At 37.7% G+C, this 25119-nt stretch overlaps 2 protein-coding genes across 3 annotated transcripts in view; both read right to left on the reverse strand.

The window, feature by feature from the left end:
- The window catches only part of VWC2L (von Willebrand factor C domain containing 2 like), a 139663-nt gene extending 130001 nt beyond the window's left edge, over positions 1–9662 (reverse strand). The window contains exons 1-2 of the mRNA XM_081143224.1: positions 8937–9662; positions 6167–6629 (exon numbers count right to left, since the gene is read on the reverse strand). Coding sequence (XP_080999350.1) covers positions 6167–6556 — 390 coding nt within the window. The 5' untranslated portion in view covers positions 6557–6629; positions 8937–9662. The remainder of the gene's footprint in view (positions 1–6166; positions 6630–8936) is intronic.
- Positions 9663–10248: 586 nt separating this feature from the next.
- The window catches only part of SPAG16 (sperm associated antigen 16), a 557305-nt gene continuing 542434 nt past the window's right edge, over positions 10249–25119 (reverse strand). Inside the window, exon 16 of one of the 2 annotated variants that reach the window (XM_081143494.1) lies at positions 10249–10620. In XM_081143494.1, the coding sequence (XP_080999620.1) occupies positions 10445–10620 (176 nt within the window). In that variant the 3' untranslated portion in view covers positions 10249–10444. The remainder of the gene's footprint in view (positions 10621–25119) is intronic. The other variant, XM_081143495.1, reaches the window with a different exon arrangement.

Consider the following 25119-nt stretch of genomic DNA (forward strand, 5'->3'; position numbering starts at 1 on the left):
TAGTTTTATAGAACTAAAAAATGCCAAGTGAGCAGAATATAAAATTAATGAAGGAGACAAGTAGCTTTCTAGATTTAAGTTTTAATAAAATGGACTTCTAATCTTTGATATTGGTCAGGGATTACACATATTAAGTAGAAGTTCCCTAGCTATTTACAAAGAATATTCCCATTGAGAATATTCACCCTGGGGCTGAGCTCCAGGTGAGCAACAGTCATCACGGACTAAAATTACTTAATCTGTGCTATTCTGTAGAAATGTGAAAGAAGCCATCCCTGAATTTAACCAAAGGCCGTTTTAATATTAAAAATCACAACATGGTCTGCAGAACGCAGGCTATTTTGCAGAGTCAGCAACTGTAGAACGTCTTCTCTGTCTCCCAACATAGATCCTAAACAACTGTTATTGTATAAAATTATGATAATTTTGAGGACTTTCTTTAGATGGAATCTTAAAACTGTCCCTGGTAACTCCGTTAGCCACTTGTCCAGAACTTCTAACCCCCTCTTGAAAAAAGATATTTAAAAATCTCACCCATATACTCAAGATCCACCCATTTCTTTATTAGAATGAAGACAACCTTCTGTGCCCTTTTCCTAGTGCAAGCATAGTAGCTTCTGGGCCTTTCACGGAAACTGGTGCAACGTCGGGGGTGGGGGTGGGATGGGGGTGCAGTGAACTGTGCTGCTGCGAGGTGTTAACTATTAATCCCCCCAAGTGAGGTTTCCTTACAGCCCCACGTCCCCCGGTTCTTTCACATATCTGGTTCTTAGCTCCCAGAACGTATTGCCTTCCATTCTTCCATCCCATTAAAACTTAAAAAGACTTCAAACAAATTTCTCAAACCTCAATTCAAAAATCCTTTCTGCTCAAATACTTTTACGGATTTAATGTTACCAGAGTGGACACAAGTGGCGGGGCACAGAGTAATGAGGAAGCTGGAGAAGGTCTTCCCACGGGGCACCCGCTGCAGGCAGGCCCCTCTAAACCTTAGCTGGCATCTGCAGCTTCTGTGGGCCTGATGATTTGGCAAAATGCTTCGAGTGATTAACTGTCTGCCCTCTCTGCCTCTTTCCTCAAGATTTAAACAGTAAATGCAAAATTCAAGGCAAATAGATACAGAGGTATAGGACCATGGAGCAGTCGGAGGAATTTCAGAGGGAAGGAGGGGGTGGGGAGTGGGGTGTGGATATGAATCAGATAACTTAGATGCATATACGCTTGACCTGTGGACACAGACAATAGTGTGGAGAAGGCCTGGGGGTGGGGATGGATGTGGGTGGAGGGATCAATGGGGGGGGGGGCATCTGTAATACTTTCAACAATAAAGATAAATTTAAAAAACACACAAAAAACTAGGTAGCCTATCAGCATGAAAATATGTTTACTTTTTTTTTTTTTAAAGTGACAACATACACAAAAAATGTGTGGAATGAGAAAACAATCACACTGAAAAAAAATAAAAATAAAAACTCAAAACCTGATCTGTGTCTTTGGCCCACAGTGCGTCGAGGACAAAGGTCAGTGCCTGGGGAGAGAGGGAGATTGTGGGCAAACCCCACTTCCAAGCTGGGGAAGGTGGGTGTCAACTTGAGAAAATCACTTTACAGTGAGACAGGCTCTATAAAAGCTGAACTATCTCTTCCAGCTGCATGTGGTATAACCTTCAGTGTCTGACCTAAAACTAAATCAGTACAAGTTTTAAAGTATAAAAAAAATCCAAAAAGGCTAATTCTAGCTGAGTGAGAGTTATAAAAATACTGAGCAAAATAAGAAACTATTTCTCCCTTTGGGAAACTCAGCATAAGATAGTTAAGACAAAGCTGACAAAGCCTACATTTCCAATCAACACTTTGGTAGAAAATGCTATTGTAATTTATTATTTATGCTCCTTATTTCTTCAAAAGTAGAACCAGTGCCTTTCGCCTGGGTACACATAAAAGAAAGATGAGAGAACCTACTATACAGTGACCTTTATCTTAATACAATATTACTAGGACACTGGAAAATTTAGAGTTTTCAGAAAGAGTAGAGATGAATCCATTTTCAAAGCTTGCATTAGTCATGTTGAAAAAAAAAATTCAACCTTTATACATAACGTTATTCTTCCTATCAGGTGACACTTGTGGCTCAATTTACATTTCAGTTTGGTGATCAGAGAAGACTGAAGGAGGGACATATGTTTTGCAACTGGATGGAGTGAGGCAGCGGGACCGAAACACCGGTGGTCATTATGTCACTGGGAGGGAGACAGAACCCAAGATGAGCCCTGGTTAGAAAGACACAGGGAGACAAGTAGAAAGTCACAGGATGGGAGCAGGTGCTCTGCCAACAAGGTGCGTCATCCTTAGGGGCACAAAAAGTAGTGTTTATCTGAACTTTGAGTGCTCCTTTTAACTAATTAAAACAAAGAGATCAACATATAAACAGAAAGAAACTAAGGCATCTTAAGGAAACTCTAATTAAATTCTTATCCGATGGGCTCAATTACACTCCGACTCACTTTATTCACCAAAAATGTATTGAATGCCTATTAGGCGGTGCACATAGTGCTGGGGTTGGGAGCAGAGGAGAGAAAAGAAAATACTGTCCCCTAGCTTACAGGGGTCACCGCCTAGTGGGAGAGAGGTGGTGTGAAATTATGTCGTTGCAGTGCGATAGAGGCAGCAGAGGTGGTGAAGAGCTGAGGTTCTGCAGCCAGGCTGCTTGGGTGTGAACCCCAGTTCATCAGCTCTAGAGCTATTTGAGGTTGGGCAAGCTACTTACACTTTGATGCTAAACTTTTATCTGTGAAGCAATGCTCAAAAAGGGTATAATCCTCATGCTGATGTTATGAAATGAAATGCATTTTAATACCCATAAAGGTCTTTCCAGTGCCTGGCTCTGATTACTGTTCTTGTTTCAGTGGTGTGCACAGCATGTTGTGAGATGATAGAGGAGAAGAGTTAGATCCAGCCCAGGATACTGCAGTGGGGCGATCAGAGGGGGCTTTCCAGTAGAGATGAGATTTGAAAGGAGTTTTGAAGTAGTCTAGTAGGATTTATACAAGTGTGTGATGGGAAGTCACTGAGAATGAGAGGTACTTGGAGAGGTCGATGAGTAGAATCTAGACTGTACTACGAAATTTAGATTTTTATCTTAAACACTGTCCTGAATGCTTGTGCCCTGCGGCATGCTGGTCATCTCCTTTGTTTTCTGCAACAGCCTCACCCCCATTAATTTATCTTCACCTCTATTCAATTCTATATTTGGCTACAAGGTAATCTTGTTTAAAAAAACACATTTAACTAGGCCATCTCCATGCACAACAACCTGTATTTTCTTCCTGGAATTCTTTAGACTGAATCTAAATATTTTGGCCCAGTATTCAAGTTCCTCTCTCCACTGTCCAAAACACATATACAGATCTACTTGTCTCATTATAATAGGATTTTCATAGGATCCAGCTTCTTGTTATCCCACCCCCTCCTCTCTCTGCAGATTGCATTCTTCCCAGTCTCTGATTGTGCCCAAGCAGTTTCCTCTTTGGAACTTTAATCTCCCCAGATCAATTTTAACTGCTTCTTTAATAACAGGCTCAATTTGGACCATCCTGAAGAAAAAGAAAGTTTGTTGACCAAACTTCACAGCATACTGATAAGCTTCTGACACCACATTTTTGGTGCTGAGCTTCACAGTACCATATTTTAGTCTGCTTCCCCCTGTCCCCACCCCATCTCTCTCTGCATTGTCTATGCTTTTCTAGTGAGTGGGGATTCTGTCTTCTAGATATCTTATGTTCCAATGTAAGTACATCTACAGTATCCTATATACTAAACAGTCCAATAAATGCTTGTTAGATGGATATATTATATGTAAACATATCTCATAAAATAACTTCCTTAATAACATGCCAAGATTATTATGCGAAAGTTCCATACGTGTTTAAAAATTAGTTACTTGTTTCTTGGAAGCTGAATGAAAGAAAATCAAGATGCCAGGTTATGGCTGACATTTGCTTGGGTGTATATACTTCATTCACATAGATAAGTAGAACATTTTAAAAAAGGTATTGGAATTTTTTTCAATTGAATCACTTTTAACGTTGGTCTTCCATTATAAAATGTAGGTGAAGACACAGAGGATTTACAACTTAGAGAAAATCCTTGGACATTAGAGTTTAGAGGAATGGGAACACTATTTATTAAATATCTATGGTGTACCAGTCATCACAAGGCTGCTAACTTTGCATAAATTATCTCATTAAATCTTTCCCATATCTCCTCCCAAGAGACGTAATTATTATGATGGTCATTTTTCAGCCTTCATGCTCAAAAACAGTTTAAGGACTCTTTCCAAAGTCTTGCATCTAAGTAATAAATTTGGGATTTGAATCCAGGCCTAGCTGGCTTTTCAGCCAAAGCGCTTTGAGAGGTTATGCAACTTTATTGTCAGAATGGCAGTATTTAGAAAAGGTAAAATAACTTGACAATTTTGGATAAGTAACAAACTTTCTTGGTCTCAGCTCCTCATTCTTAACAATTTGCCCTAGATAATATCTAAATTGTTGTGGAAAAGTGGCATCTTTTTTTTTTTAAAAAAAATCATATTTAAAGATCTCATGGCATAGAGAGTCAGGTAGAAAAGTTGTGCATATCAGTGAGTTATAGAATGACTATAGCAGGACCATACAGGGGTGGGAAAGAGTAGGTTAATAATAATAAATAATAAATAAATAATATTACAAGAATAAACTATTTTGTATACTCACAACTAGAAACCAACTTTTGCCAATGTATCTAATATTTTAGAGACCATAAAGTAATTAATAAATGTACTATAAACTATTATATGATGTCAATAATGGTAACTTGATGAGACTCTCGGGCTTCTTCTCAATATTGTACCACAAAGCATTATAATACATGAAAGAGAAAAGTCTAGAATAACATTATGTGTAAGATAGTTGAATGTGATAATTATCTTTAAAATTCCCCTCAGGAATCTAGGTAGAATGATTGGGTATATTGGAACTGATTTGTACCCATAACCTGGATTGGACTGAATGGAATGAAATGCTAATATACAGAACGCTCTGATTGCTATCAGTTAAAACTTTTTCCCCCACAAACGGACTTCTACCATTTGACTCTTGTGGAGGAGTTTGGTCAGTGCTAAAGACTGAACATTCTTCTCAACAATCACAGTCACTCTGAAAACTAGCTGTATCTTCTTCTTTGCCTATAAGGTTCTGAGCACTTTCTCACTGAACTTGGTTAGATGAAATTAAAATCTTTTATATCAAGCCATCAGTATGACAGACACTCCAAGGCACAAAGTGCCATTACATTTAAGGAGGGTAATTTGACATATTAATTTATACCCTCAGGGCTCCGATATGACTTGTAAGAACCCTTAATTAAAACTAGCCATTGGAGAAAAGAGACTCTAAAAAGAGATAAAAATGAGCTCCAAGTTACTTGAAAATATGATATAAGCATAAAGGAAAGGCCAAGAAATATCATGAAGGCTGAGATATTAGTCTTTTTTTTTTTCTTTTTTTTACTACTTTTTACAATGGACTATGATAAAATTTCAGTCCACTCTGGGGTCCTATAAGTAAAAAAAAAAAAAAAAAATGAAAAAAAATCTAATGATCAGAGAACAGAATGGGGACCATGCTCTACAAGAAGTAGGTCCAATGCACATTCTTAATATGCAGACCACAGCTCAGAATTGTGTCTATAGCACTTGCATTTCCACACACTGAACAGATAGTTCTAGGCTATGGTTAAATGGCTCCAAATACAGGCTAATAAGCCACACACACACACAAATCTCCTAAAATTTAAACATTAACTTAATAGACACATAGCTTCCAATTAAAAGTGTTTCCATCAGAAAATATATTTTGTAATAATGCAGAAGAGACCTTAAGGGCAACAACAACAAAAAGATGTCAGCATGCCATAAATAATTCTGAAAGAGAAGATTAGTGTGAAACTCTTTAGGTGTTGCTCAACAAGCCAATTAGCTATTTGTTGACTACAGTGGTACATATTGGATTATTGTTGTAAATTAAAGGGAGATTTTAAAATGTTTTTCCAGCTTTAATTTTAATGTAATAATTTACTATGTATGTGATGTGAAAAGTTAGTATTTGATAAGTATGGATGGTAGCTCATACCTTAAATTCCTCCAAGATTTTGTAATTTTTCCCATGATATTCACAAAAGTTTTTCACTTCTTTGCATTCAGGACAGCATCCATTGTGTTCCACTTTAGTACACTTCGGGTGAATTTTAGGGCATTCTGGCTGGTCGCAAACAGGTCCATCCAGAGCACAGACACATGGGCAGTTGGAATGCCCTGGGAAAAACCGTTCGCCCAACTTGTATACAAAGCCGCTGTCATCCACACAGCCTTTCCCGCGATAGTCATCAAAGATCAGATTGTCATTACTGGAGGTCTGGTCACCTTCATCAGCAGGATAGTCTTCATGACTGATGGCAGCAGAGGTGACCAATCCAGGGATGACCAACAGAAGTATGCAAGCTTCATGAATATGAAGAGCCATCCCCCTCCTCAAAGGCTTCTGGATGTGCTCCTAATACTGAGTATACTCAGCTCCTTCCATGGGGAGGGGTAGGCTGAAAATAAATATTTTTAAGAAACAATTTGACATATGTAAAGAAAATATGGATTTATTTAAGCCTATGCTCTTAACCTGTTTATTTGGGATCTGTTTGGAAGATAGACCTCATATAGACCAAGTTCATGCAACCTTCTACACTTTACTATGAAGTCTGGAGAGTTGATCCTTGACAATTTTTATGGAGCTATTTCACATAGGAACCTCCAGCTTGAATTTACCTTCTGATTTTCAAAGGTCTGTCTGGATTTGCCTACACTATAAGAAATGACTTTACTGAACCCCAAAGGGTGATTTTTACCAGTGGTTACTTACAAATAACTCAGAATAATTGAATTCACATTTTCTATTATTCTTTAAACTGTTCCAGTTGGTGATAGAATGTATATGTGTTATAATCATCTGTACAAACACTCAAGAGATTAGTGAGAAAATTTCTGCTTCCAAGAGAAAGGGAAAGAATCAACAACTGAATGTAAATTATAACTGGAATGGAGCTAGGATAAAGGCCTCTCTGCTTCTTTATGTCCCAAATTGGAGAAAAACTGGTCTCAATATAGGTTCCTTGTTTCAGTCATCGTAAATCTGGATTTTGAAACATAGCTAAGAAGGAAAACAGCATGACTAGTCTACAGTGAACAAAATTTAAAACAATAAATGATACAAGAGAACTCCCTGTATGTGAAAGAACCTGTTAAAAATAAATGAATTTATATTATTGTCCACACCTTTATTTTACTCAGAGAGTAAGCTCCTAGTGGACAGGAAAAATATATCAGAGCATTTCTTACAGCAACTTGAATCTAGATTCATGTAATACTATTTAAATGAATTACTTCAGTATATAATAAAATATGTAATAAATATCATTCAACAGTCTTAAAAACATAACCCTCTTTTGACATGCCCGAGATGCTTTGCACAAAAATGCCACAGTAAAACTATTTATTGGTTTCATAGAATAGTAATGAGGTGTTGCCATTCAAAGAAAACATGCCTTATTAGTTTGGTGACATTGACTCTTGGAAATTTCACTTAGTATTAGAGCTTGTGTGGAGTGTTGCCCACTAGCAACACTCATTTAAATGTTTAGAGTGAGTAATTCATATGTAGACTCTGGGGAAACTGACTTTTAGGAGTAATAGATAAAGTGAAGTGTTGTCAAATAGTCCATTTGTCTATTTAAATGCTTTTGGCTTTATGCCAAATATCACTAAAATTGTACACAGGACACTTTTAGATCATTAATAAATACTATCTATTGGTTTATTTTCAGATTATAATAAGAGCAATGATAAACCATCTCTTTTCAGTCTAACATACAGATGATACTTTTAAATAAGGTAAAGATGGCATTAGGAAACTTCATGAACTATAATATTTGCATTTGAAGTTAGATATGCAAATTCTAGTAATAGTGAAATAGACGGTAGTATGTTCATACCCTCCCTTGAAGGGAAAACTGCTTTGATGTTAGAATTCCTTTTGGGGAGCTAATGATAAATGAGGTGAATTTCTTTTGAAATATGTCAAAAATAATGAGTCATGACAGAACAAAAAATATGCAAACCTGTAATTCTACTTGAGAATCTGGAAGCTCCCTTTGACAAAGCATTTTTTTCCCTCTTAAATTACTACAAAGGCTACAAACATTACAGAAGCTTCTGAAAAAGGATATATATATTTCACTAATTAAGGCATGCATTTTATACAGCTCTCACATATTTAGAAAGTTTATTTTGGAAGAAGAAAAATCTATTGTGCTCTCTTAAGGTATTCCAGCAATACCTGTCAATACATGCAAAATAAGCCACATAAAATACCCATATCATTCTGCTTCAAAAAGACATAGACAGAAATGATCTCTATGCAAGCTACAGGTAGGCATTAAAGTCACATTATGGTAAATGTAAACTTAAAGGTAAAAGGGGTGTAATATCCACTTTATATAAACATTACATATGCTTGTATTATATGAAATACCTTTTAAAATCTGCATGAAGAAAACATGGTTTTCTTTTTAATATAACAAAGTTCTTAAGCTATTTAAAAAAAAAATCCCCTTCATAACTGAGCTGCTCTAGTGCAGCTTAAGACACTAATTAAGAGGAAAAAAAAACATTAGAGAAAGCCAATAAAATGTTTATCTGAGGATTTTTAATAAGTAAGCAAACACCGCTGAATGGAAGATCACTTTCCAGCTAAACTTTCCCCCCCACTCCCCACATTGCTACGTGTCATTTAAAACGACTGCATCTATTTCTTTGAGAAAACCAGGATAACTCATGTCATAAGATGCACTTACCTAATCCCTCTGGAGGTTAATGGTGGTGATGGGGGTCATAGACCGATATGAACTAAAAGATCAGGTATGTTTTAGGAAAGCAGTTCCTCTTTAATTATCCAAAGAATGCATTTTCAGGCTTGAATTAAAGGCAATCCATTCTCTCTACCTCTCATTTCAAACCACAGTCAAGAAGCAGTCTCCCGCCCTTCCAGAGAGAAATACAGCAGACACACATAAGAAATACGCTTTGGACCTGTCTTCAGAATTCAAAGCAAGAAGCAAGGCTGGTCTTGTAGAAATCCAGACCCCAGGAGCAGAATCATGTTGAACTTATTTTTAGCATTTCCTCAGATCCTTCTATGAAATTTCCCGGCTGATTACGCCTGCTCCACACATGAGTTCACTTACACAGTGTTTGCCACGGCCGCGGAGGTGATTTGGCTAGGCTCTGTGGATCACCAACAGCAACAGCATGCTGTAGCTCAAAGCCCGCTCCGCCAGCAGCACCGTCAGCATCATCCACCATGTGTTGCTCGGATCCCCTCTCACACACCAGAAAAGGCTAACTGTGGACGCGAAGGAAAGGAGCAACTTTAGCTGGGCTTCTGCATCACTGAGAGCAGTTTGCAGACTGCTGATTCGGAGCCCGTTCCGCCGGCGGCCGGGGATTCCTCAGCACCGCGGACAGCGCCGACTGGCTCCCGCGCCCGCCGGGTCCGAGCCGCGAGCTGCCGCTGTGGCCGGGCTGGGGCTCTCCAAGCAGCCGCGCTTTATACGGCTGGTGCGGGCGCGGGGCGCGGGCGCGGGGCGCGGGGCGCGGGGCGCGGGGCGGGGGCGGGGAGGGCGCTTGACGTGCCAGATACTTATTTGCATTGAAATTACAATAAAAAATAAACGCACTGCAATGACACTTAATGCATTCTTGGATGGGCTGCAGAGATGAAAGTTGGTGGAGAGCCTTGCGTTTAGATGTAAGCCAGCTGCAGTCTCTGATTATTAGTAATAGATAAGGCGTAGTCGTTGTCAAAGAATCTGTAATAAGGAGTGCTCCCAATTCTCACTGACTCTTTGGGTGAAGAAACGCTTTCCTCGCACTACGTGGTTAAACTCCAGGTCTTCCTGCAGCTTGAATCTGATTTTTTAAAAAGTAGCCTGGTGCTCCTGCAATTTGCTCTCTAACATTCAAAATCAATCTCCTGTAATTCATCTAGTCTGTCATTAGGCGTCATTGTAAAGCTGCTTCTTCCAAACCCCTAGCAAAAATGCTCTGTCTCTAAAATCTTAGCAAAATAAGAAGAAGAAGAAGAAGAAAAAAGACCCAGGCACAAATAAATGAACAGAAAGTTTTGTTTTTGCTTTTTATTGATAACAGTATGAGCATTAAAAAATATGTTCAAAGCATGTTTTAAAGAAAATTGTAAATGTTACCTGCTGGCATACTTAACCAAGCATTTACTGGTTTGGGACTATATGAGGCATTTTCAAACCTTAAAGGGAATGCCCTCTGCAGTGGGATATGCTGACCGTCAGGACCATATGCGGACAGTGCCGTCAGAGCCTCCGGAAAACAGATTCTCTCCATCATGAGAAAACACGACTGTGTGAGCTTCATTCTCATGCCCCACTAATTTGTGAATCTGCCCTGATTGAAGATCCAGCAAATGAATAACCCCACTGCCACTCGCCTGAGCTAATACTCGACCTAGAGAGAGAAAGGGAGAGAGGGAGAGAGGGAGAGAGAAAGAGGGGGATATCAAAGTTTGATTTCAAGCAGTTTATGACCAATGGAATATATAGGTTTTTTTATTAAAATTTTTTAATGTTGCCGTAACAGCAAGGTGTCCCCCTTCCCCTGCCCCTTTGCTTACCTCCACCCACCCTCTCCTCCCCCTCCCTTGGCCTTCACCACACTACTGTCTGTGTCCACGGAGTATGCACATACGCTCTTTAGGTGATCCCTTCACCTTCTTTATCCAGACACCCCCAACCCCCTCCCCGTGGGCACCGGCCAGTCTGTCCCATGTGTCCATGCTTCTGGTTCCATTTTGTTTGTTTATTTTATTCATTAGATTCCACATATTAGTGAGATCAACATATAATTTTGTTTTCATTTTAATTCAACAGACTCATTTTATGCTAGATATCAGTCATTGAATATTAACTAACTCCTGTGTGTATAGAAAATAATTCTGGTCAAAATTAAGACATATGGATGATTAAACTATAAAAATTTAAAATGAGAAAGTAAAACCTAATGTTTTACCTACTTTATATGCAGAGGTCATCAAATGCTCTGATAGTTTCCTTAAATTTGGGATTAATAAATAATTTTGAGGACATGAGTCTGAAAGCACTAAGCAACACAGCTTTCCTTTTTAAGTGAGTTATTTGTGAAAAATTGTTAAAAAAACATAGGCTTCAAATGTACCCATGGGAAAGATAAGCACAAATATAGTGTATAATTTATTTATGTTTAAAAATTTGTATTATACTTAAACTTTTTTATTATAGTTATACTAAATTGTTACTTAAGACTATAATAATACATTTATTCTTTAAAAACTGTGACACTGAACAAATTTCTTTGGAAGTGAAGTGAAAATACCTCCATTTCAAAATGACTCTGGTTATTTTACTCTAATTTAAAATTCAAAATTCTGTTAAAGTTTTTGTTACATAAGAGAACTAAATGCAACACAAAGTATACTCATTATTTTCATACCATATATTTTTGAGTGAATATTTCTGTTACAGGGCAAAACATATCAGCATTCCAATTCTAAGTAATACTTTTATCTTTAAAAGTTCAGTAGCAAACTATCAGAAAATTTGGAGGTAAGTAAAAGCAATAGATTATGCTTACGTAAGTTCAGTATGTGGGGTAAATAAATATAATATTAATACTATTGATGGTAATATCTAATAAAACTTAAAAGGCATATAGTATCATTTTAGCCACAATATTTAAAATTCATGAAACTCAATATGCTAGATACTAGATTTAATTACATGACATGGATAATTTCATATAATCCCTATAATAATCTAATAATAAAAATCCAATAGTAACTCCATTATACAGGTGAAAAAAGAGAGTTTTGGAAAAACTAAGAAACTTGCTTAGGATGAAACCCTATGTATGGAGGGAGCTAGCATTTAATAACGAGCACTTGGAATTATGTTTTCCACATCCAGGTAGCATTGTTATCAATGATGCTTTCTTGACACATTTTAAGCAGGTGATATAGTGTGAAAATAGAAGTTGTCTATTCCATCATGAAAATTCTATAAGATATCACCATAAGAGTAACAGTGAAATATTTAATCACAAATTATACTGAAAATTGTCATGGATATCTCTAAAACAGAGAAAAGTTATAAAAAGGAAGCTAACCATGATAAATATAGCTTATTTGCAAACCTTTATAACTACTGGGCTTCTTCATCTAGAACAAAGCCTGACACAGCAAAGATCCTTAGGATGGATTAAAGTGTCCAAAGCAGCAGATGTGAATATTTATTATAAACCCTCTTCTACAAAGTCTTTGCTGACAGAGGCATTGCATATGGATTTCACTTCCTCCCTCTACAGGCAACTGCTGCTTGTGACTTTTCTAAGAATAAAACAAATAACTTTTTTCTTTGTAGTCTTCATATAACAGCCAGGAAGGGGGTAAATATTATTTACTCTTTTTGAAACTAAACAGAATCAAAGCCCATAAAGAGAAATGAAAGAATTAGTATTAAATCATTATCTTTTGTTCAAGTCAAATCTGTAAAAATTATAATTAGAAATAATTATAAAGGTTCTTGGTGATTTCCAAAAGTTTGTTTAATAAAATGAAGGAAATGATAAATTTGAAATTTAATGATAGGACTATATAATTCAGCAGCACAGTGCCTCAGGTGTTTTTAAAAAACATTGTCTTTGCTAGGACAGACTTGAGTCAGCAAGTTTATGGTAATGTTTTTCAGGTTTACTTGAACTAGGGGTATAAATTTACAATCATGTTTAATTTTATTAAAAGTATAATGGATTAAGGTGAAGATGGCTCCGAACTTAAGGTGTAAGAAGAACCAAAACTAACCTCCTCCCACGAACACAACAGATAACCTACATATAAAACTATTTCTTCTGAGGAACTGAGGACTGACTGAACAGCTTCTGCATAATAAATGAGAGAGAAACCGCATAGAGAAGGGTAGGAGAGATGGAAGTATGGTAATCATTGAAAGTTCACTCATGATTGTAGTAGGGAGAAATATTACTGAGGGGCCCTTGCAGACAGACTCCCCTGTGGTCGAAGCACTTTAGCTACCCTGCAAGTCCTCCACAGCATGCCCTGGCTATCTTGGCCAATGCTCGTTGAAGCCCTAGCCTGCTGGTCCACCATAGTTCCCCAGGAGCCACATACACCCACTTATGCTCCAGCTGGCCTGACAAATACCACCCAACACACACAGTCTGCTAAAAGGTTGTTCCTACTCAAGTCCATGTTTTCAAGATTGAAAGAGATAGTTGTTTCATCTAATACATAGAAACAAACATAGAGAGTAAAAACAAAACAAAAAGACAAAGCAATATATTCCAAATAAAAGAACAGGGAAAAAACAACCCAGAATAAAAATCCCTAATGAAATGGAGAAAACTAATTTGTCTGATAAAGAATTCAAAGTAATAGTATTAAGGCTGCTCACCAAATTTGGGACAAGAAAAGAGCAACTCAGTGAGAACACCAGCAAAGAGAATGTGTAATACAAAACCAATGAGAGCTAAAGAATACAAAGACTGAAATTTAAAAATATGTATCACTAGAGGGAATCAACAGCAGGTAAATAATACAGAAGAATGGATTAGTGACCTGGAAGACAGAATAGCGGAAATCACCCAATCAGAAAAATGAAAAGAAAAAAATAATATAAAAGAATGAGGGTAGTTTAAGGGACCTTAATGGCTGAAAACTTTCCTAAACTGGGGAAGGAAGCACACACAGAGGAAGCACAGAGACCAAACAAGATGAACCCAAAGAGACACACACCAAGACATATTGTAATTAAAGTGGCAAAATTAAAGAGAGAATCGTGAAGGCAGCAAAGCTATAGTAATTAAAATAGTACGGAGTCAGCACAAATAAACAGACACATAGATCGATGGAACAGAATAGAAAACCTAAAAATAAACCCTCACTTATAAGGTCAATTAATCTATGACAAGAGGTAAGAACATACAATAAAAAAATGACTGTTTTCAATAAATGGTATTGAAAGGACAGAACATACAAATTCAAATAAATCTGGACCTCTTTCTTACACCACATACAAAAATAAACTAAAAGTGGATTAAAGGCTTAAATGCAACACCTGAAACCATGACTCTCCTAGAAGAATATATAGGCAGTAAGCTTTGATATCCATCTCAGCAATATTTTATTGAATATGTCTCCTTGTGCATGAGCAACTAAAGCAAAAATAAACAAATGGGCTACATGAAAATGAAAAGCTTTTGTGCAGTAAAAGAAACCATCAATGAAATGAAAAGTCACCCTACTGATTGGAAGAATATATTTGCAAATGACATATCTGATAAGGAATTAATACCCGAAATACAGGTTGGGGCAAAATAGGTTTACAGTTGTGAGTACACAAAACACAACATTTATTCTTGTATTATTATTTATCAATTATTGTATTATTTTCCATAGGAACAACTGTAAACCTACGTTTGCCCCACCCTATATATAAAGAACTCAAGCAACTCAACATCAAAAAAATATCCAATTAAAAAATGGGCAGAGGCCCTGGTTGGTGTGGCTCAGTTGGTTGGAGTGTCATCCCATACACTGAAAGGTCACAGGTTCAATTCCTCAATTCTAGATCAGGGCACATACCCAGGTTGTGGGTTCAATCCCTTGTCTGGGTGCATAGGGGAGGCAACCAACCGATGTTTCTCTCTCACATTGATTTCTCTCTCTTTTTTCTTATTTCTCTAAAATTAATTAAAAATAACAGCAACATATTCTCAGGTGGAGATTCCTTGACAGCCATTTCTTCAAAGGAGATATACTGATAGAGACACATGAAAAGATGTTCAACATTACTAATCATCAAGGAAATCAAATCAAAATCACAATGAAATATCACCTCACACCTCTTAGAACGGCTGTTATCAAAAAGTCAACAAACACATGTTGGAGAGGATACATAGGAAGGGGAACCCTCATGCACTGCTGATGGGATTGCGAACTGGTGCAGCCACTATAGAAAACAGTACGGAGGCACCTCAAGGAATAAAATATTATACAATGCAACAATTCCACTTCTGGGTATTTATTGAAAAAAAGAGAAAGAAAACATTAATTTGAAGATATATGCACCTCTATGTTAACTGCAGCATTATTTACAGTAGCCAAGATATGGAAGCAACCCAGGTGTCTATCAATATATGAATAAAGAAGATGTGGTATATATAATGGAATATTATTCAGCAATAAAAAAGAATATAATCTTGCCATTTGCGATAACATAAATGGACCGAGAGGATATTGTGCTAAATGAAAGAAGTCAAACAGAGAAAGACAAATACCATGTGACTTTACTTATATGTGAAAACCAAAAAACAAAATAAACTAAACAAAAGCAAAAGGAAACAAGAAACAAACAAACAAAAAATACTTTTTTTCACCATTTCCCTCTGACACTGAATAGTGGACCTAGTGTCTTAGCATTTACTCACCCAAACACACACTTACGTGAACCCCATGTTCATCAAATGATTTGCCATTATTTGTTGAATATATTTTTCATTTCCCCGACTTTGGATTGTTACTCCTATTATTCATTTTGGAATATTTTCCTTAGTTGTCTCCATGGTTCCTGACCAGATCATCCTAATAAAAGTCCGCCTATTTACTAAATTCCAGTTCAAAATGACTTTTTTCACTAAGTCAGCATAAGGCATCCCACATGGTCTTCTTTCGAATTTTTTATTTTTGCATTTTATTCATACCATTCACATGATTATAAGATGCCATAAGTAATAGTTAGCTACATGTTTGTCTCACACCTTCTTAAATTTGTAATTACTCAGGAATAGGGGCTATGTCATACCTTTGCCTTCCCCCCAGCTTAGCACACTGGCTGTTGTAGTCAATGCTCAATGGAAATAGTAACAGTTTTCACAACTATCTTTTTTACTGCTTATAATTTGCCAAGTACTGTCCCAAGCCCTTTATACATGTTGTCTCATTTTTTCCCCTACAACATCCTTATGGGGTAGTTATATACCTGCACTATCCATTATAGCAGCCATGACTCACATGTGGCTATTGAGAACTTAAAATGCAGCTAGTGCAAACTGAAATGTGCTATAATTGTAAAATGCCTGCCAGATTTCAAAGACTTGATAGGAAAAAATTCACTAATAATTTTTATATTGATTACATATGTGATACCATTTTGGATATGTTATATTAAATACTACATTTAAAAAATTAATTTCCCTGTGTGTTTTTTTAAAGTAGCTAGTAGAAATTTAAAATTATATACACTGTTCACATTACATTTTAGTTGGGCAATGCTAGCACATATCTGGCTTCACGAGGAGCAACGAGAGGCTTCTAGAGATAAAAGCAACTTCTCCAAGGCCACACGGCTCGTAGGTAGTGGAGTCTGAATTTGAGGCCTGTATGATTCCAAAAAGTCATGCTCTTATCCTCCACGACATACTTTAATACCTCCAGATGAATTGTTATTGATTGGCTCAGTTTTCTCCCTCCCACTGTGATTAAGCTGCCCTTACTAAAATACAGTATGAGTCAGAGTAAACATCTCCTGGGTGTGTGGCTCCAGGTCCCAGCTGAACCTCTGCTTCTCTTAGGAATACTTTAAAATTAATTTCTACTTAAGTACAAGAAATATTTCAAAAATTTCACTTCTGTGGTTACCCTAATAGCACTCACTGACTCTTAGAGTCTTACTGTGCAATTAGCTTTCTGGGAATACACAAATTATTCATGAAAAAAAAGTAGTTCTTGTTTGGTTAAAAGATTTCAACTTAATTTGTTTTGTGTTAAAGATTCCTTCAGAATTAAAAAGGGACAAAATTAAATTGTTAGGTTCATAAAGTAAAATTTAATTATCTAAGACAGAGATATTGGGACCCCAGTTGTCAATATGACAGTTCATAGTCCCTGATATTCAAAATAAAAATTATGAGATGAATGAAACCTTTTAATGAAGTAAACTGGTGGTCAAGTTTTTAGAAGAGAATGGTTGAGCAGCACATCCCATGATAGTGTATTCATTGGACAAAATAATGTCATTTTTCAATGGAACATTTAGAGAAGGAAAACAGTGACTGCAGATTATGAAATTTGCTAAATCATGTTCACAGGAATCTTTGAGGGTTTTGTTGTTGTTGTTGTTATTGGAGGAATAATCCATAATGCTGGTTAATGTATCAAGAGTTAGAAGTTGAGCTTCCTTGGAAAACTTCTTAATTGACCTAGTAACATTTACCCAATGAACCATCGGTTGCCATCACTGCCAACCAAGGCAACTATGGATACATACATTGTTTATGCCAAAGATGAACAGAGTCCTGTTTAATCAGACTCATTAAATGCTGTACCCAATGAAATGATAAACTTATTGTTTAGAAAATTAATTTAGAAGACATACTTTTCTTATTTCTCTATGTCTATACACTTATATATTAACATATATATTAACAAAAAGGTCACAAAATTCACTGACACATTAGCTCATGTTACAAAAATAGAATTTTCCAGCAATATTATGAATCAATACTTGACTAAAACTTATGCTGCTTTCTACTATTTATACCATCAGGAATAGCATCATTTTGGTTTAAATGGAATTATTATAAGAAATAGGAGCAGACTCAAAACTTTAAGCTTATTCTAAATAGTGAAAATGTGAATGAAATAGATCTAATGTTCCTCATAAAAATAACTTTAGTGATTTCTTATGATTATGAATTCTTTGATTAAATTTTAAGCAACACATTCCCTACAAAACAAAAACACCAATTTTACATTTCATTCAAATTAGTCTCAGAGGACAGGCCATAGGAAAATTTTTATCACAAATATACAAGAATGAAGTCTAGAACACTGTGTGCCATATATGAAATAACATATCAAAGAGCAAAAGAGAATCTTTGATCAATAAGGAAATGATTTTTATAAACATCAGAAGCAATTCTCTCAATCAATATAGATAGGCAGAAATGCTTCTCAGCATTTATTACCTGTGGAGAGCACTATTGATCAATTGTATTGATTTTTAGAATGCGTGTGGAGAAGGCTCTGTTGTTTCTTTAAAAGATGCCCCAAAATGAAAAGTATCAAGAAACTATTTAAGTTTTGAGGATTTGCATTAATGGCTCAACCTAAGTCATTACTTAGAATTTCAAAAACACCATTGAAACAAATGTGAAATTTGATTTAGTTTATTTTGCATCCTATTGCTGATCAATACATTTCAGAAAAAGAAATACATTACTTGGGAATTTAACTTGCTTAATTGTTTAAGTGCTATAACAATTTATAAATTTTTTCAGTATTTTTACTATGTATAGACTTGCCAAAGGGTCTTAACTTTTCTATTTTAGGTAGTACAGCCTGAACAAAGATTAATTGGCGTCAAAATATAAAGATAGGTTAAAAAATAAATGCATTTCAAATTTCTCTGGGTAGAAACTCACGTCATAAACATGACAGTAGAGAGAGCGTCAATATCTTAATTTAAGATGAGACAAGCAGATATGTTTACTTTACTTAGAAATTAGATACTATGTTCAATGGATACAACAAACAGGTTGAAGACAAAACCTACTATTACTTAAACTTGATATAGAATGTTATTTACTGAGTTATCCACAGAGTATGTTTTATTGTTTGCCCTAAACAAACAGTCTTAAACAAATACAATAATTATTTTTGTCTTTCACATGAAATCCACTCTTGTTTATTTTTAGGAAGGCAGTTCTTTGATAATGCAGAAATTCCTAAAATTTAGCAGGTAAATAAATCCAGAAAGTGTCTTTCCTTGCTAGGAACATAACTCTCGGTCTTACCATATGTAGTTTTAAAAACATTTTCCTCCTATTAGGAGAACATGCATGAATATTTTCTTAAGCAGGTGCTTTCCTACACAAGCAGACTTCTGAATATTACAGAAATTCCTTGTGAGGTGCACAGAAAGTCCTAAAAATGTTCTAATTATTGAGTCTATTTAGAATATCAAAAACCACCTGCTTTCATTAAGAAATCCTTGTAGACAAGTTTCCTAACTTGGTCCTCACCTATGCAGCTGAGCAGTGTTGAAATCATGTTTACTCGGGGGCCCCATGCACCTGCAGCTTGGCAGGCATTTCAGAAAAGCTTTGGCTGATGTCAGGGAACATAGTTTCACCTCAGCTATGGGGATCGGACGAGCTATGGGAAAGTGCGCTTCGTGGGCTGTGATAGCTGCTTCCACATTATTCATGAGCAGAGAAAGCCCTAAAGGCCTGTATTTTATACCATAATTTTTATTAAAACTTTAATTTTTTAGCCCTATTATAAAGTAATAAAACCACCTGTAGCATTTCTCATTTTTCACTATTTAAACCATAACATTTACTACATTTTAAGACTCGAAGCCTTAGAATGCTAATATTTTCGGAGGTTTTCTCTTCATGAACAGCCGTGTCGACGCTGACTTCATTGCAGGGTCAGCCCCTTCCTGAGTGTGGAGTTTCGTCAGTGGGGAGGAAAATGGTGCCAGCTTTTGTGAGTTAATGCTGAGGTGGTGAGTTATTATAATTGTACCCTTGTTTTTAGAACTTCATTCTTTCCCACTGCAGGGCAACATAGTCCACTGGATAAAGGTGGTTAAATAATAAATCAGCACCACCACACCATTAATAGCTATAGTATTTTATACCATAATTATAGTAAAAAAGATGTAAATATGCGAGGAAAGAATTAGAGCCAAGGTAATACCAACCACCCACCCAAAGAGGGAAAGAATGGCTGGAATGTCAAGTGTGAGAGTCATGTATGAGTCTGGAGTAGCTAAATAAGTTAGTTCAAAGATATTATTATCTGCTGATGTTTAGAATATCATCAAATTCTCTGAAATTATAGAGAGATTAGCCTAAATTACAGATCTTTTGTAATTCATTACCTGAGGAAATACAAAGACCTAACAATTGATATTTTACCTTCAAAATTATTTCAAGTGGTTGATAAAAGATAAAACTATTCATTTCCATTTATTGAGTATCTACTTTTTCCTGAATATTTTCTATTATATTATATCATCCTTTCAACCACATGTGAAGAAAACATTATTTTCATTTTATAAATGCGATATTGAATCAGAGAAGTTAAGTAACTTCTTCAAGATAACAAGAATGCCAACCCAAGATTGTTTCTAAACCCTTTCTACTCTATAGCTTGGGGAGAAAGGAAAGTAGTTATTCCAGAAGGCTAAGCTAATATGGCTGTTACATGAGGTGCTGAATACATTTATATTAATTCATAATTCTGTGAAGTCATCTTTATGGAAATCTAAGGTAATATTCTAGTATATTGTATTCTGATAACCTGGCTTTGAACCTCACAGAAAATGTAATTAGTTTGTTCTTTACTCAGTTTCCCTCCATCACACTTTCTTGCTCTTACCCTCTAATCTGACATTCCACTCGTATCAAATGTACATTTTCTAAAAGCTAAGAGACAATTTGAGTTTAAGGGCACTGATGATTGCTTGGGGTTAAAATGAGACACAAATGGTTTAGATATGCACGAGACATAAAAATGGCAAAGTTGACATTTCAATTGATTTTTTTAAAAAACAAGAGTTTTAATTGACCTGAGTAAATGAAATATTAGGACATTTTTCAGTTAGTTGTAAGAGAAAGAAAATCAACTCAAAATGGCAAAGAGAAAAAATAGTTTAAGAATATATATTTAGAACCCAGAAATACACATAGACTGAAATCAGAACTAGCTGGACCAAGAAGTAGGAAGGATGTTATAAGACCACCATATCTCTTTCCCTCAGTTCTGCTTTCCACAGTGTGAATTCACCCTCAGACAGTGTCTCTCTACATGGTGGTCATCACAGGTTCGGGTTCGTAGCTGCCCAAATTCAGCGTCTATGGAGAGATGACCTCTATTGCCCAGCAGTTTTATATTGGGTAAAAATTGTCCCTCATTCGCTAGCTTGGATCATGTGCTTATCCCTGAACCAATTACTAGGGTTGGCATGTGGGAGGGTGTGATGGACCAGGCCAGGGCTGAGTGCCCACTGCAACCACTGAGAGTACACAGCGACCCAAAGGGAGATCAAGACGCATTCATCTCGGTGGGTGCCAATTCCAGTATCATTAGGGAGCTTCGCGGTATAAGCCAACCCATTCACATTGGCTTTCCTTAAAAGACAGGAAATAAGACGTGCGGACAGAGATGCGGAGAAAAGGTAATTCTTGTCCACCGCTAGTGGGAATGTAAATTGGTTTGCTCACTACGGAAAACAGTAGTGAGGTTCCTCAAAAAATTTCAAATAGAACTACCGTGTGATCCAGCAATTCCACTTCTGGGTAGCTGATCAAAGGAAATGAAAACACTAACTCAAAAAAACATCTGTACCCCCATGTTTTTGTGGCATTATTTACAATAGCCAAGACCTGGGAGCAACCGAAGTGTCCATAGACAGATGAACGGGTAAACATGTGGCACAGGGTATACAACGGGGTTATCCAGCCATAAAAAGAATGAAACCCTGCCATTCACAGTAACATGGATGGGCCTTGAGGATTTTATGCTAAGTAAGATAAGTCAGAGAAAAACAAACAGAGTTTGATCTCACTTATATGTAAAATCTTAAAACAACAACGACAGAATATAGATAGGAGAACAGATAGGGGATTGCCACACGCAGGGCTTGGGGAAGATGACTAAAGGTGTTCAGATGTAAATCTCTATTATAAATGTAATAAACTCCGGGGATGTAATGCACAACACGGCGACTATAGTTAATGATACTATACTGTATATTGAAACGTTGCTAAGAGAATAATCCTTTTTTTTTTTAATTCTCACCCGAGGATATGCTTTTCATTGATTTTAGAGAGGGAGCGAGAGAGGGAGAAACATCGATGTGAGAGAGAAACACTGATGTAAGAAAGAAAGATCAATCTGTTGCCTCCCTGTCCAGGGACTGAACAGCAGCTTGGGCACGTGCTCTGACTGGGAATCACACTGGCAACCTTTCGGTATACGGGAACACACTCCAAAGAACTGAGCCACACTGGCCAGGGCGAGAACAAATCTTAAATCACTACACGCACAAAACCTGTAACCACATGAGGTGATAAATGCTTACTAAGATGTTATGGTAATCATTTTGCAATATATACACATATCAAATCAATATGCTGTACAGCTTAAACTAATACAATGTTAAATGTCAATTAAATCTCAATAAAGCAGGGGAGAAAGTAAATTTACCTAGATAAATAAAATAGAAATTCCTCTATCAGAGAAAATGTTTTGGTCTGAAATCTCCGCACTTCACTGTATGCTTACAGCCTGTGTAAGCGCAGGTCATGGTTCTGTGATCTTTAATGTGACCAAGCGTCTTCTATAGATCTTAAGAGCTCCCACGAGCCACGATGTCCGAAGCCACAGACACCTAATCAAGTACCTTCCTTGGCTGCCTGGCCGCCCCCTGGGGAATGTCTGGGCTTTGCTCTGCCCTTGCTGCATGCCTGCTTTCTCCTGGAGCACCCTCATCTGTGCCACCGGTGTCGTATGCGGGCTGTCCCTTTTGACATGAGGTCGGCGCCTCAGGTTTGGACCCTGGTTTTGACCCTGACGGGCTCCCACTGGAACTGTGCTTCTCGTCACGTTCCCTTTAGCTCCACACTTTCCATCCATTAGACACTAGCCGTGACCACGGCTCTCCTCTCGGACCCATGTGTGTGTTCCCCGGCCACCACCTGCCTCTCCATCTCATCGAGAGGGGATGGAGGTGCTCTCCTGTCACTAACTGGCTGGTGTTGGATTTTAACTGCCCCTTCAAGTTATATTTTTAGTGGTATTTAACTCAGCATTCAGAACATGACTGTTTTTAACCAATTCATGCTCAGCGTGAGGCTGGGATAAACTGGGAGCTGGGTGGTGCAGAAGAACAGTCCGCTGTTTGGCTATCCAGGAAGCCAAGTCTAATTTTAGCCAGGAGAGAAATTGAAATCATTATAATTAGATGAGCACTAGAGCCCACGAGCGGGAAGGACTCCTTTTTTAAAGCGTACCCATTCATTTAGCATCAATTCACAACTGGCAGCTCATCCCGCATGCTCTGCCACTGGGCCTGCTGCGGAGCTAGAGTAAAACGCTTCGGGAGGAGCGCAGGCAACGTGGAAGAAGGCGATGCCGGGGTGTGATACGGACACTGCCGCGACTTGAATATCCAGGGAAATGCACGAAATATAAACTGTGTATGAGTTCGTGGGGAGGAAGACACATTGCTTCATCTATCTCATTTGTGGCACAGAATGAGATGGTGGATTTGGAGTGACTGCGAGGTGCCCCGCACACGGTGGGCTCCGGCACGAACGCTGGGTGACGGCCATTCCCGAGCTTAGCCCCAAGGTTAATATGAAGTGCACTCCCCCAAAATAGGCTGTCGTTTCGCAGTGGCTTCAAGATTCTGCGTAAGTTCTGCTTCCACCCCGACGAATGCCCTGACCGAAAAATGTCAGCGATCGGATGGCCCGAGGTCTCTTGAAAAACAGATGAGAAAATATGACTGGCAGCTGAGTCCCCTGCCTGTGCAAAGGACTAAGAGGTAGTTTTGTAAGATTTAGGAAAAAAAAAAAAAAGATTCTGAAATGAGCTTGGGAATTTCCAGGGGAGAATGAAAGCAAGGATGCTTCTTCGAACGGGAGCCTGTTACTGTCGACGGCGGCATCTCGGTTCAGCTTGTTCTTTTACCTAAACGCTCGCGTTGCTGTCATCTCTCGGGTTTGTCACGCCCGCGGCCCTGACAGGACAGACATTCCCCTGGAGAACCTGTCGGGGAGGCCGGCGGATTTCCTCCATCGCCTGCCGTTTGCTGCTCTTTAGTGTCAGCCCGTCGGGACGCCTAAGAGGAAGGCCCTGCTTCGGCGCCTGTCGCTGAGGCCGGGGCGCCGCGCACGCGGAACTGGCCTTTGGAACCACACTCGCCTGCTGGAAACGCCATTGGCACCGGATACCATGCGGCTGGATTGTATGTATATTGGTGGAACTGGCTCTTTTGAAAAACTTTTTTTTTTTCCTGGTGTGAATCTCCTTTGCATTGTTTTGCAATGTGTATTGGATGTCCCTCTACCACGATCATGTGACACCTGGATTGAAGTGAAGATAAATATTTTTGGCTTGACTTGTCCTGATTATAGTCTCTTCCTGTGGGGTCTATACGCATCTGCATTCATCTTAAGCTTGTCTTCTCTAAGGAGGAACGGCCCTCTTGGTTTCAAAAGGTGACTGATGTAAGTGATTTCATGTGGATATGCTGGAAGGTCTTTATTACAGATGGTTTTCCTGACGCCCTATTTGTAGGGCACTGAGCTTTTGCGTTCTCTCTCCTTATCTGGTTCTTCTGTGGCATGTGTTTAGGGGAGGCCTGGGGAGCAGTCTATTAACATAAGGGCTGTTCTCATACAAGAATGTGGCGAACTGTGTAACAAATACAGTCTGACTTCTAAAACCAGTCTATGTCGTACTTTCCTGTGGTCACATTGGGAGGACGCAGATCCCCAAGGCAACTGCAGAATTCCCTCCTTGGAATGCCTCCAGAGCACAGCAACCCCATGCTTTTCTCTTCAACTCACTGAAGTGTATTTTAGTTTTTAAAATTAAAAAGTTGCCCATCATCACTGTAATAATGCAAATAAACAAAAGTGTCAAAAATAAAAATGATCACCCCCCCCACACACACCACACACTATACACACCACAAACGTTTCCTTAGCTCTTCCTTAACTTCCCCTTGATGAGCCTAATTTCAATCATTTGTTTTACATAACTGCATAGTTTTCATCTCCTCATAAATATATATATATATGCAAAAAATATCGTGGCTTTAAGTTTTTAGAGGAATGTGAATCTCATATATATTCTTTAACTGGTTCTTTTCCCTT

The sequence above is a fragment of the Miniopterus schreibersii genome, assembly GCF_964146895.1.
Source record: "Miniopterus schreibersii genome assembly, chromosome: 7".
Taxonomy (NCBI): Eukaryota; Metazoa; Chordata; class Mammalia; order Chiroptera; family Miniopteridae; genus Miniopterus; species Miniopterus schreibersii.